Below are 12,685 nucleotides of genomic sequence, written 5' to 3'. Positions count from 1 at the left end.
CTGAACCTCCCATGCCAGCATCTGTCTAATACCTGTTTATCCGTCAAAACTCAGTTGAGATGTGTCTTTCTCCAGGAAGCCTTCCCTGACAACCTTAATCACCCATTGCAGGTCTACACTGTATATAATTCTTTGAGTAATGCCTATCTCTGTCTCCTTCACAGAACTATAAGCTCAGTGAAGCCCAGGATTAGGTCAGTTTGGGCTCACCATTGTATCTCTAAGGCCCACACAGTTCTTGGCAGGCACTCAATATCTGTGAATGTATGTGTTTGTGAATTACTAGGTCTGGGTTAGACACTTGCACCATGTGCTCCTATAGCACTGCATAACTATTTCTGGAATGCATTTGTACTGTATTGTAATTGTCTATTTGTCTGTCTTCTCCAACAGGATTATGAGTCCCTTTTGGACAAGGTTTGTGTTTTTTATCTCTGTATCCTCCAGTAGTTAGCATGGTGCCTGGTACATATTAGACTTTAAGTACGTGTTTGACAATGAAATGAAAACTATCCATTCTGGGAAGTAAGCAGATTCATACATTGCTTGTAAGGCTATAAATTGGAATAATCTCTTTGAAGGGCAATTTGGCAATACTTTATAAAATTTTTAATTAAAAAAATTTTTTTAATTGGACTACAGATATACTGTATTTGTAGATGTGCTTAATGATGTGGTCATTGAAGCATTGTTTATACAAACGAAAGATCAGAAATATCCTAAATGGCATGATTTAAGGGACTGGTAAAATAAGTTATGGGATAGCCACAGAGTGAAATACCGTATTAGACATTAAGCAAAGCAGTAGATCTTCCATAGAATAACATCTGTGAAAAAAAAGTTTAAAGGCAAGGTTCAGAGCAGTGTGTACAATATACATCTATTTGGTTTAAAAAAAAAAAAAGAAAGCCTGTGTGTGCACATGTACAATAAGCTTCTACATATTCATAAAAGATATATGGAAAGATGACAAGAAAGTCAGTACTACTTGAGTCATTAGGAGAGAACCAGGTGGCTGGGGGACAGATATGAAAGGAGACTTATTATATATACCCCCATTATACCTCTTGAATGTTTGTGCTCTGTGTATGTTACTACCTTTTTGAAAAAACAGTTGACACATTCCTGGACTATGGCTCTTCCCCTACTGTGACATCTCTTACATTACCAGACTCACCATCATTTCTTACTTTTTCCATCTGCCTTCCTGATTTTCCATTTTGCATTGTGGCAGTGTTGTTTGGTAACTAGTGAAGAGGAAAAACGAAAGAAATCCTCACCTACCCAGAACCCTACTGGTACACTGCCTTTGTCTTGTTTTCCCTTCGCCACCTAACCTCAGTTCTGTCCATACTTCAGTGGCAGTGAGTTCCATTCTGAACATCTGAGAAGCCCTAGGTACTTCATCCCACACATAACCCTACCTCATCTCTTCCCAAAAGCCCCCATTTTGACTTTGCAGCTGTTCAGAGACCCCATCAATTAATTCGTTGTTTCTTCCCTCATCCTACCACAGGCCCTCATTCTTCATCTTCTTCAGCTTCTATTCTGCTCCTTACCCACTCTTTTTACCTTCCCTTTGCTCTGGAAGTCTTGTCCATATCTTCCATGCTCCCTTAGTTTTATCCTGTCCCAGACAGGCTATAAGAGCCACAACCAGGTGCTTAGAACTGGGAGGATTCTCATCCTCAGTGAGGGAGACATTTGGCAAGAAGTGTCTTCATTCCATATCAGCAGCCATAGGGACAGGTCCTTTGAGTATCTCAAGTTGGAACTCTGAATGTGTTTTCCTATAAAGATGTTACAATAAGTGATGATTAAAGGCCATATTGCCTGTTCATTATGGGTTAACTAGGCTCCTGTGATCATGCTTGGGAAAAAGCACTGTCAGTGCTATGGTAGTGACATTTCCAGAAGCCTCCTAATTAAGAGAGAATTCTGTGGCTTATCCAAAAGTAATTTTTATTAACCTGTGAAGGCTAACCAGTAAGTGTCTTCCTATTCATTTTCTTCATGGTAAGTGGTGATGTGCTATAGGTGGCCCGTGGTCCCTTCCGTGTCACAGTTGCTAGGGCTGTAGCAGAGGGGGACGGGGGGACAACTACACCAAGTGGTTCTCATCATAGTTTAGCTACTGTAATGCTTTTTCTTTGTAAACTTGTATTGTTTTTAACCTAAGTGCTGATTTTCTACACCTTTAATATTTTCTAATCCCCTTGTAACAGAGGCGGACATCCAGCCATGGTCATGCCAGGAAAAGAGCCAAGGTGAGAGCCCTTTCTCTACATAGTAGTCCCCCCTTATCTGAGGTTTCACTTTCCATGGTTTTACTTACCACACTTCAACCATAGTCCAGGAGTAGATGATCCTCCTTTTGATATATCATCAGAAGTTCATTGGTAGCCTACTGATACGTCACAATGCCTGTAGCATGCACCTCACTCCATCTCATCATGTAGGCATTTTATCATCTCACATCATCCCAAGAAAAAGAATGAGTACAGTACAGTAGGATGTTTTGGGTGGGGGGGGAGAGACCACAGTTATGTAAGTTTTATTAGAGTGTAATTGTTCTATTTTATTGTTGTTATTGTTCATCTGTTACTGTGCCTAATTTATAAATTAAACATTATCTTAGGTATGTATATATAGGGAAAAAAACATAATATATATAGGGTTCAGTACTATCCATAGTTTTACGCCTCCACTGGGGGTCTTGGGAAAGTATCCCAGATGATAAGAGGGGACTACTGTAGCTTCTTTTCTACTGTTATTAGTAATACATTTCACAATGGACTTATCATTAATATCTACTTTATTTGGATTATATATAGGCAAAGTTTTTCTGCCTGCACTTTATACTCTAATTGTGAATGTGCACACACACATGCACACATTTCCTATTGGAGGGTCTGGCTTTATTTTTCTCCATTACCTTTAGTTCAGCCACAGTCTATTTCTGATGCCCAGCTGTAGTCTGTCACAAAGCCTGAGCACATTGGTACTGGTTCTGCTGGAAAGCCAGTTTCTCTCCTCACCTCTGGTTTCTCTAGGAGTACTATGAGTGTTATTTTTCCCTCCAACATTTTTTTCCCATTTACCCTTCAAGATAAATCCTGCACCATTAGTAGAAATGACTCAACAGTTTTGGACATCCTAAAAATACAGCCTTTGGCGGGGCGGAGGGGGGGTACTTTTTAGGTTGGGCCAGGGAGGAGGATTTTGTTTTTAATCATTTTTTGATAAAATTAGCACATCACAGACTATTTTGAGCAGCGTTATCAAGGAGGACTATATGTGTTAGTGTGTGATGGCTTTTTAATTTTAGTTGAGGGAACAATAAAATATTAAACCTTTCTTGGGTCACCTGAGTAGCTCAGTGACTTGAGTGTCCAACTCTTGATTTCAACTCAGGTCATGATCCCAGGATCATGGGATCAAGCCCTGCACTGGGCTCCATGCTGAGTGTGAAGCCTGCTTAAGATTTTCTCTCTCCCTATTCCCCTCTCCCCCACTGACACATGCTCTCTCTCTCTCTCTCTCTCTCTCTCTAAAATAAAAAAAATAAAAAATAAATTTAAAAAAACCCAAAAAACCCTTTCTTGCAGTGAGAAGAATTGTCACCAGAGGAATAATTAAGGGTGTCTACCCCACCCCCTTTCCCCCCAAAAAAGCAATGGCAGAATTTGGGAGTGGCTCAGACAGTATGTGGCTTGGATTTGAACACCACACATAGGATAAATTGAGTCTGTGTTTTGCCTGACATGGCCTAAATCCACAGTGATGGGCTTGATGTTAAAGTTTACAACAGAAGGTGTTCACTTCTACTTAATTTCCACCCAAGCTTTTTGAGATAAGTAAGACAGTTGTTATGTCCATTTTACAGATTAGGTAACTTGGGTTTATAGAGACTGAGTGAATTTGACAAGGTATTCATTAGTAAGTGGCAGAACTTGGCTTGAAGTCAGTTCTTCAGACTTGCGAGTTCTTTGCACTATACTGCACAACCCAGAACACACATGCCATGTTTTGTGCTATTATATTTACTGTAAACCTCGATTTTATTATAAGAACTCTTAGTAAATGTTTATAGGTAGATTTCCAGTGAGTCAATTCTATAATTTTTGGCTTTGGGGATCCTTAGAGCAATGATTTGCAAAGTATTCTTTAGCCAGCGAAAGTAAACCAAGTGCATTAGCTTCTTACCACGTTAAATCCCAAATGTTATAAAAATTTCTTTCTCTTTACTCTTTTCAGACACTTCTTTCCATACCCTTGCCACCTCAGGTTTAGAGTCATTTAGCATTTATTATCACTCTGTTCTAGGCACTTTGTTAACATAGTTTATGTCACTTAATTCTCACAAGCCATCCTTTAAGTATTTTTATCCCCATTTCATTGAGGGAAAAACAGAGATCCAGAGAGGTCAAGTAGTTTGCTCAGGGTCCCTCATAGCTCATGAGCACAAAAGCAGGAGTTGAAGCTAGGACTTCTGGCTCTTAAATCCAGTATCTACTAAGCTCTGCTACTGTGTATTTTCAGTAAACCTCTGAATCTGAAATTGGTAGAGAAAGGAGGTAGAGAAAGCTAAGTGAAGTGGTTTTCCTATCATCTGTTCAAGGTAGCCATTTTGTTTTTATATGTCTACTAATGTAAGCAGGGGAACTATCTTTGAAGTAAATCAGGAACTGGCGAGTAAGGCCTGTTTGAAGGGAAAAACAAAAAAACCTGTACTTAATGGAAGCAGCAACTAACAGAGCCAAAGAGGATACCCTTCGTTCAGCGAAAAGCTTTCTGAATGTCCACCAAGTGAGTAATATATATATATTTGTTTGTTTGTTTGTTCGTTTCAGTCTAATTCCAAGCTGAAGTTGGTGCGCAGCCTGGCAGTGTGTGAGGAGTCCTCTGTCCCTTTTGCTGATGGGCCACTGGAAACCCAGGTATGTCCTTTATAAGAGTAAGTGTAACTTTTGAGTTTGGCCATTGTTTGGTAAACTGTAGTGTAACAACCACAGCATCAGCATTAGGCCTGGAAACCAGGGTAGAAGGGGCTTCAAAACAGGTGGTTGTGGTAAAGCAGGGTGCATGGGTGAGAACATGAAGCATAGGTCTTCACACCTGGACCACCTGAGATGATGCAGATGAGGAGATCCCAGGGTTGAATCTTGTTTTCCCACCCACACTTTTTCCCTCTGGTGATTAGAACTGTATCTGTCCAGTTTCTATGCCAAGAACAGCCAGTGTAACTTGAGCTCTCCATATAGTGGCTGTGATCGTTGGCAGAAAAGGCTTGGCTTTTCACCCTTTTGGTAGAACAAAAACTAAGACAATTTAATCAACAAAATACTATCTTCTGTAACTCAAGATTTCCCTTCTATGACATTTCAAGGGAGAGTAAAATCCTGTGGGAGAATTGAAATTCTTTTCCCCCTTTGATAATATTCCTCTTTTCTCTTGTCTAAGGATATAATTCAGTTGCACATCAGCTGCCCCTCTGACAAAGAGGAAGAAAAATCCACAAAAGATGTCTCTGAAAAGGAAGACAAGGAGAAAAACAAAGAAAAGGTCCCAAGGAAGATGCTTTCTAGAGGTGAGGACTTTCCCCACCTCTCTTGTGTCCTATGTAGTGCTCTGTAGTGTCTTTTCCTTCCATCTTGGAACCTGCTGACCTTACTGGCCCAACAGTTCCTAGTGTCTTGCTGACTTGGGGAGGTGCCTAACTAGGTAGGTTACTTTCTTTGCTGATTTAGCCAACCCTGCCTTAGGGGCTAACATGGTATAGAGAGCTACTCTGTTAATGTTGGCACTGTCTATAAGAAGTGATCGTAGTTAATTCTGATTCTATTTCTGCTGTGGAATAAGTAGTGACATGATTCATCACTAGTAGCAGATCCTCCAGATACCGTTTATATTTTGATTTGGGGATGCTTAGAGTGATTTTTTTTTTTTTTAAATCAGGTTTGTATGTAATTATTAAGCTGTCTGTGGTTATAAACTCTTGGGCTGGTAGCAAAAATACCTGCTCCATAGAAGTTATAGTTGAGAGGAAAAGGCAATCTTGGGATTAAATTTTTATAAATAAATAAATAATAAATAACATTTGAAGCCGTTTGCTGAGATTCTGGAAAATTCAGCCCCAACTGCTCTTACCTGGAATTTATTTTCTTTAACTAGAATAAAATCTGCTTTGTTTTGGTTAAAACATTCAGCAAATTTTAATTATAGTCAGGTAGCTTTTCAGTGTAATACTGATGCAACACTGTGACCCAGATTCTACCTTCCATCATTGTCATGGGGAGTTGGGGCAGGAGCTGGTAAATCAAGCATCATTCTGGTTTTTAAGCTAAAACCCTCATTGAATTGTGGGCTTCCGCTTATGATTAGATTTCATGTGAGGTGGTTTCATTTATTTTAAATTTCTTTTGTTGTGGTGGTTCTAGACTCCAGCCAAGAATATACAGACTCCACTGGAATAGACCTACATGAATTTCTTGTAAATACACTGAAAAAGAACCCAAGGTAAAAACATTATTTGATGGAAGGGGGATAGCAGGGCCCAGCAGAATACCTAAGAGGTCAAGCAGCTTCTCAGAATTTTTCCATTACTCGAATCTAGGATTCCCACCCCCCTCCCCCACCATTTCCCTCCAGTATAGTTTTATATTCTGCGAGGGATTCATAGTACCCTCGTGTTGAGGTGTCTGCTTTCAGAAGAGTTGAGATAAATTCTGTGGAAGGAGAATGCAGAGGCAAAGAAATCTAAAGTCTTGGGAGTATGATTTAAAAGTACAGGAAAAAACATTGATATGTATAAAAACTAAATATACATCTATAACCAGATAGAATGTAGACTACTGATTAGATTTTATAAGTGTAAAGTATGTGTTTAAAGGAACATAGCTGCCAGCAGAATTAGGTTTCTGATAAAGAAAACAAAGTACATGATTAGGAGGATCTGCAAAATGATTGTTTCTCTACTTGATTGTTTTTCTTTTTTAAAGTAATATAAGACAGGCCTGTGAGGTCTGTCTACGTTATTGGTCTGCTATTGGGGGTTGGATCTGTTCCTCCCTTCAGCTTCTGTAGTGTGCAGGTTTCAATGCTTTCAATGTCTATGGGAGGGCTGCTTTTTGTTTTGTTTTGTTTTAATCTTTTCTAAACAGGGACAGAATGATGCTGCTAAAATTAGAACAGGAGATTCTGGAATTTATTAATGACAACAAGTAAGTTACTTGAACGAAATACACATTTAAAGGTGGGAGGGGGCACTGAAAAGAAATTTAGGTACAACTTTAGGATATCCCCCTTTCATATTTCCCTTGAAGTCTGAATTTTGAAGTAATTACTCACTGGGAACCAAAAGAAATTGGGGAGAAGTAATCAGAATGAATTAAAAAGTATATTGTGAAAACCAAGCAAGGTTTTTAAGTTATTGCATAGACTTGAGTTGAAAAGAATTGATATCTTTTCAGTAGCTAGCCCTTGTCCCATATTTAATTATTCTTCAAATTCTCCCTTTTTTCTTTGTAGAATACCATACAGGAAGGGGAAACCTAGGAATAGTCTTAATGAGGGTAGTGGATCAGAGTGATCTACAAAATGCTATAGATAAAGAAGCTGAGAGAACCTTTTTGGTTCCCACTGAGTGAGGATCTATCTTCCTTATAATAAGTCTGTTCCTCTTAAGAAATTCTCCACTTTAGACACTTGAAAGAAAAATTACAATTGGTTATTATTGCTGTTGTTTTTCCTTATTTCACTTCCCCGCCCCCTGGTTTCCCTTCAGTAACCAGTTCAAGAAGTTCCCTCAGATGACCTCATATCACCGGATGCTATTACATCGGGTAGCTGCCTATTTTGGGATGGACCACAATGTTGATCAAACTGGAAAAGCTGTCATCATCAACAAAACCAGTAACACAAGAATGTAAGGGAGGAAAGAGATTAGAAGACTTTCCTGGGATAGCCTCTAGCGTGGAAGAGGAAGGTGTAGGATCAAGATGTCTCTTTCTGGGGAGGGGACAATGTGGAGGGTTATGTTATCAATTCCTACTCTTTGTGAGGAGTTAGAGATGGATTCTAGGAGGCACTTGTGTTTTGTGAAGGCTGGCCCCTGGCGTCTCTTCACCTTTATTGATAGGACAGGTATAACTTTGGAGGAAGACAGCTTACAAAGAATAGACCTTGAGGATTTCACTGTGGCTTTGTGGATGTGTGACTCCAGAAATCCCTTGAGGGAGAGTTGTGGAATTTTTAAGAGTGCTATACTAGAAGGTCTGCTTCCTAACAAAAGGGTCTTTTTCCTTCCTTCTTTCTACATTTCTCTCCCAAACCAGCCCTGAACAGAGATTCTCAGAACATATAAAGGATGAGAAGAATACAGAATTTCAACAGAGATTCATTCTCAAGAGAGATGATGCCAGTATGGACCGAGATGATAACCAGGTGAAGAATGGAAAGGGGTGGGGCCATACAGAGAGGTTGCAGTAAGAGAAACTGGGAGGGGAGAAGAATTTTTGTGGGATAAAGAAAACTCGAAATATCTTAGTATGGAGAAATGTATTGAGTTCTACTCAGTTGGCTGTGGCTTAATTTTGAGGACTGACTACATTTGTTGAGCTGAATGCCGCCCTCTTAGCCCCAGAGAGACATGGTGCTGAGTTTTGCTGGGTTTCCTCATTTGGCCTGGAACTCCCTGGTTCTGCCACTGACTTCTAGCTCTAGGTCATTTGGGGACAAAGCAAGGTTCCTCCCTGCTTCAGCCTTGATTCAGCTGACGGCTTCATTCTTTTTTTTCTTTAATAGTTAGGAATTTCTTTGGGAACCATTAAAAGTTATTTTATCCCACTTCTGTCTTATCCTAGCTCAGGGCTAGCCTTGGACTGGCAAAGTTGTGATGTAATTTACCCACTTATAAAGATGTTTCTGATCCCTTTCTGCAAACTCCTTATTTTCCCAACCTCTTCCACCAAGGTGAGTGAGTTGATTTGACATTTGATGCTGGGAATCTCAGGCAGTATCCCCTTTTTAATCTATTCCCGTGGGAATAAAACGTGAACAGTCTGCCCTATCGCTTCACTCATGGGCCTGGCTGTTGCCCTGACTTCTAGCCTACTCTTCAGATAGTAAGTTTTTGTTTGGGGATTAGTTTTCCCAGCCATATACAGCATTTAGATCCAGCCAGCCTCTGTTTGACCTCCAGAGGAGGTTAGGTGGGGAGAACCAGGATTAAGATTTGAAGAGCATGGTTGGGTAGAGCCAATATGAGTCTTGCTAATTGATGATAACTATAATAATATCTTACCTCTAGAGTCAAAATTAATTTTCTTGGGATATCGTATGGTCTCGAGACCAGGACTTTTCCTGCTTGCTACTTGAGTATTTGAGGGAGTCCTTTTGAGAAAAACGCCATTATCTTTTGTGGACAAACACGCTGGGTCTGATTGAAAACAATGAAATATTTAAAAAGAGACAAAATTTTAAAAATCAGAAAGAGCCTTTCCATCCTGATGCCCTTCTCTCCATTTTCCCAAAACCCTTTTTCTGTGGATCAGGAATTATTCAGGCCTAGAGGCACATTGGGGCGGAGTAGAATCTGTCCATATTACGAACTTTTCATCTCTCAGCATCAGGCTTGATCCATAGTAGGGTAGGCTCTCTGCATTTTCGGTCCGTGATATTAATAATAAATACATTAATTGTTATTTCTTTTGAGTGTTTCCCTGACCTAGATTCTGTTCTAAACACATTCTGTGCATTATCTCTTTTAATCCTCTCCACAACCCAGTATACATGGGGGTTATTAGCTCCACTTTAAATATAAGAAAACCGAGGCTAAGAGATGTTAAGTTCCTTGCCTGAAATAACATTTTTCTGAAGTGACAGAGCTGAAATTCTGCCTGACCTCAAAGCCCATTATACTTTTTCTGCTCTGTCACTGGTTCACCAGTGCTAGGGGTACTTGAGGTCCTATGTCTTCTTGAAATGGGATTTGTAAAAAGACATTGAGTAGAATTTAGGTTCTTAATGCTAGTGAGAGTTAAATCTAGTGAAAAGTTGATACTCCTGAAGTTATACCTACCCGTGGAGATGGGTGAAGATCAGGAAGATCAGCGTAGAGCAGCAGCCTCCTTGGTTGCATCATCTGAAGCTTTCAGAGCCTCTGGATTAAAGGTCAGAATCTTTTATAACTGATGACATTCATTGGACGGGTTGTCTCCCCCAGAGCATCTTGCCTTCAAGAGCAGTATGGAAAAGGACACTGTGTATGACACCCTACCCAGGACAGTGCTCACAACTCAACAGGCCAAGAGAGGAAAACGATGATGGAGAGTTGGGTGGTGGGCTAGCCAGAGGTGGTGATCAGCCCAGTCATCCCTCATCACCTTCTCTACATTTTTCAGAGAATTTAAAGTTCTCTAACCTCCATTTCCTTCTTTTCCCTTTCTATCACTCTCTCTCTCTCCTTTCCACCGTACCTTATTTGTCTCTTCCTTTCCCTGTCCATCCTTCTTTCTGTTCTGTTCTCCTTTTCTCTCTCTTCTCCTCTTTATGTTGCTCTGTTCTCTTTCTTCTCTATTTCTGTAATTTCTGTCTCTTTCCCTCCCTCCAGTGGCTATAGTTAAGAGGAGAAAAACTGCTTAAGCTTTGAGGTTAGCTTCACTTGGATTTCATTCCCAAGGCCCTCTTTGCTGAGCTGTGTGTGACTTGGATCTTCAGGCCATGGCATTAGTGAGTAAAGAAGGGATAATATCAGGTGCTAGTTCTGTAAAACTCTTCTCTACGTTCGGCTCTGCTAAATACCTGTTTCTTCTCCCTCGCTAGCTTCCTACTATCCCTTTCTTTCCCTCCAAAGCAATATTGTTTATTCCCTGGGCTATTCTCTTGATCCTTAGTACCTGATTACTAAAAGGAAGCAACCCAATCCTTATAAATAGTTGTTGTTCTTGACACTCTGGGTGGGGGTGGGGAGACGAAGAGGTTCCAATCATCCAGAAAACCTGATCTCCCAAACTGCATGGTCAGATGTACCCAGTGAAACCTGTCCAACACTGGAAATTTTATTTCTTTTTTTTTTTTCCATTTTTTTGATGGCAACTATAAACTCTCCCGGTTTCTCTTCCTTGCTGGTGTGCAGTGAGCTTGCAGTACGAGGAGAACTTAACTAGCTTAATTCTGCTCATCGATCTAGATCAGAGTTCCATTGCAGGATGGAAGGAGGAGCAAGTCAATAGAAGAGAGAGAGGAGGAATATCAAAGGGTCCGAGAGAGAATATTTGCCCGAGAGGTAAGTGTAGCTTCTGAGAGTTGTCAGCCCATAGCTTTTAGCTCTTAATCTTTGGAACTGTGATTGGAATGAACCCTCCGTAAATGTTTTGTTGTTGTCTTTTTTTAACCAACATCAGCCAGCTCCAGTTTGGTTCTCAAATGTGGCTTACTGGGAAACTGCAGATTTTTATTTGTATTATTTTTCATACACTTTGCAGTATGGCATACCAAGAGAACAAATGGAATGGCTGAATTTGGTAGATATGATTAGACTGAAAATAGAAATGGTTTTGGCAGGCCTTATGGAAGGGCCCTGACTCTTGCCTGTCCATCCCTTCTCCCACTTCCCCTCTTTCACTCCCACTATCCATTTTAGGCATCTTTGCTTCTAAGTGGAAAACTTAGTATCCACACAGCCTATATACATCCATCTTGTTTGGCCAGCCTCATTTTTAGGATATGTTGGTGGTTGTTAGAGCACAGATCTGGCATCCATTCTCTGAGCTCCACATTCCACATGCACAGAGGGTACCACTTACTATTCCCTCCTGTCTCTATCTGAACAGGAAGTCTCTTTCTTCCTCTATTTCCTACCTTGCTTCTTAGAATAGTATGGACTTTGTGGGCCAGAAGGCAACACGATCACTTTAGGCAACTTTATTCTTAAGAAGTGTGGGCCATATTAAATACACCCAGTACCCCTGTATTTGGTGGCCTTTGCCTACAAGACTGAAGAGAAGTATAGCAGAAATTCAGGAAAGGCTGTAGATAAGCAAGAGAGGAACAGATCTCCAGAAAATGTAGGCTCAAGATAGCAGCACTGTCTTACAGTCAAATTAGCAAACAAAGGAGGAAGAGCCAGCCTACCTTTGTAATCAAAAGATGGCCAATTCTAATCAATATACTTCGATGAACACTACTCTCCTCTCATTTCCCCACTCTCCCCTCCGTCAGCAAGACAAAAAATACATTTATCTCTCCATCATCACCTAGCTCAGAAAAACATTGTCTCTGACTTCAAGAAAACTGAACTCCTCTATGAACGTGTTCCATTGTCTCAGGAGACCCAAGTGTTCCAAGGATCCTCAGTGGGGACAGATTCACAACAAACCTCCTGACCAAGGAGAAGGAATCATCTTACCTTCTGTTATATAGACTTCCATTCTGAGTCAGAAAAAAGTCTGTCCTCCAGATTATCCAACCAGAGCCCAAAGAGGGTCCTCTGCCTTTACCTGCAAACCAGTTGGGTGGAATGAGAGGAGAGAGGTCACTTGTACATGGCTGTGGCCGACGATGACCCTAAGTTGTGGACAGAGCAGGTTGGTGGATGATAATAACAAACATTTATATAGTGCTTACTATCTTTGAGACACTGTTCTTAGCACTCTGCATAAATGTATTTAATCCACACTAGGTC

The 12,685-nt window shown here is 40.4% G+C and overlaps 1 protein-coding gene across 32 annotated transcripts in view; it reads left to right on the top strand.

Annotated features, from left to right (window-relative positions):
- The window catches only part of R3HDM2 (R3H domain containing 2), a 159,193-nt gene that overhangs the window by 117,968 nt on the left and 28,540 nt on the right, over positions 1–12,685 (top strand). For 19 of the 32 annotated variants that reach the window (XM_053226418.1, XM_053226416.1, XM_053226415.1 and 16 more), the window contains 9 exons: positions 394–417; positions 2,226–2,267; positions 4,854–4,940; positions 5,464–5,590; positions 6,441–6,519; positions 7,164–7,223; positions 7,787–7,927; positions 8,337–8,445; positions 11,192–11,287. In XM_053226418.1, the coding sequence (XP_053082393.1) occupies positions 394–417; positions 2,226–2,267; positions 4,854–4,940; positions 5,464–5,590; positions 6,441–6,519; positions 7,164–7,223; positions 7,787–7,927; positions 8,337–8,445; positions 11,192–11,287 (765 nt within the window). The remainder of the gene's footprint in view (positions 1–393; positions 418–2,225; positions 2,268–4,853; positions 4,941–5,463; positions 5,591–6,440; positions 6,520–7,163; positions 7,224–7,786; positions 7,928–8,336; positions 8,446–11,191; positions 11,288–12,685) is intronic. The other 13 variants (XM_053226390.1, XM_053226393.1, XM_053226397.1 and 10 more) reach the window with 4 other exon arrangements.

This window comes from Acinonyx jubatus, chromosome B4, assembly GCF_027475565.1.
Source record: "Acinonyx jubatus isolate Ajub_Pintada_27869175 chromosome B4, VMU_Ajub_asm_v1.0, whole genome shotgun sequence".
Taxonomy (NCBI): domain Eukaryota; kingdom Metazoa; phylum Chordata; class Mammalia; order Carnivora; family Felidae; genus Acinonyx; species Acinonyx jubatus.
The sequence above is the reverse complement of the archived record's forward strand: the minus strand, read 5'-3'. Positions and strand labels throughout refer to the sequence as shown.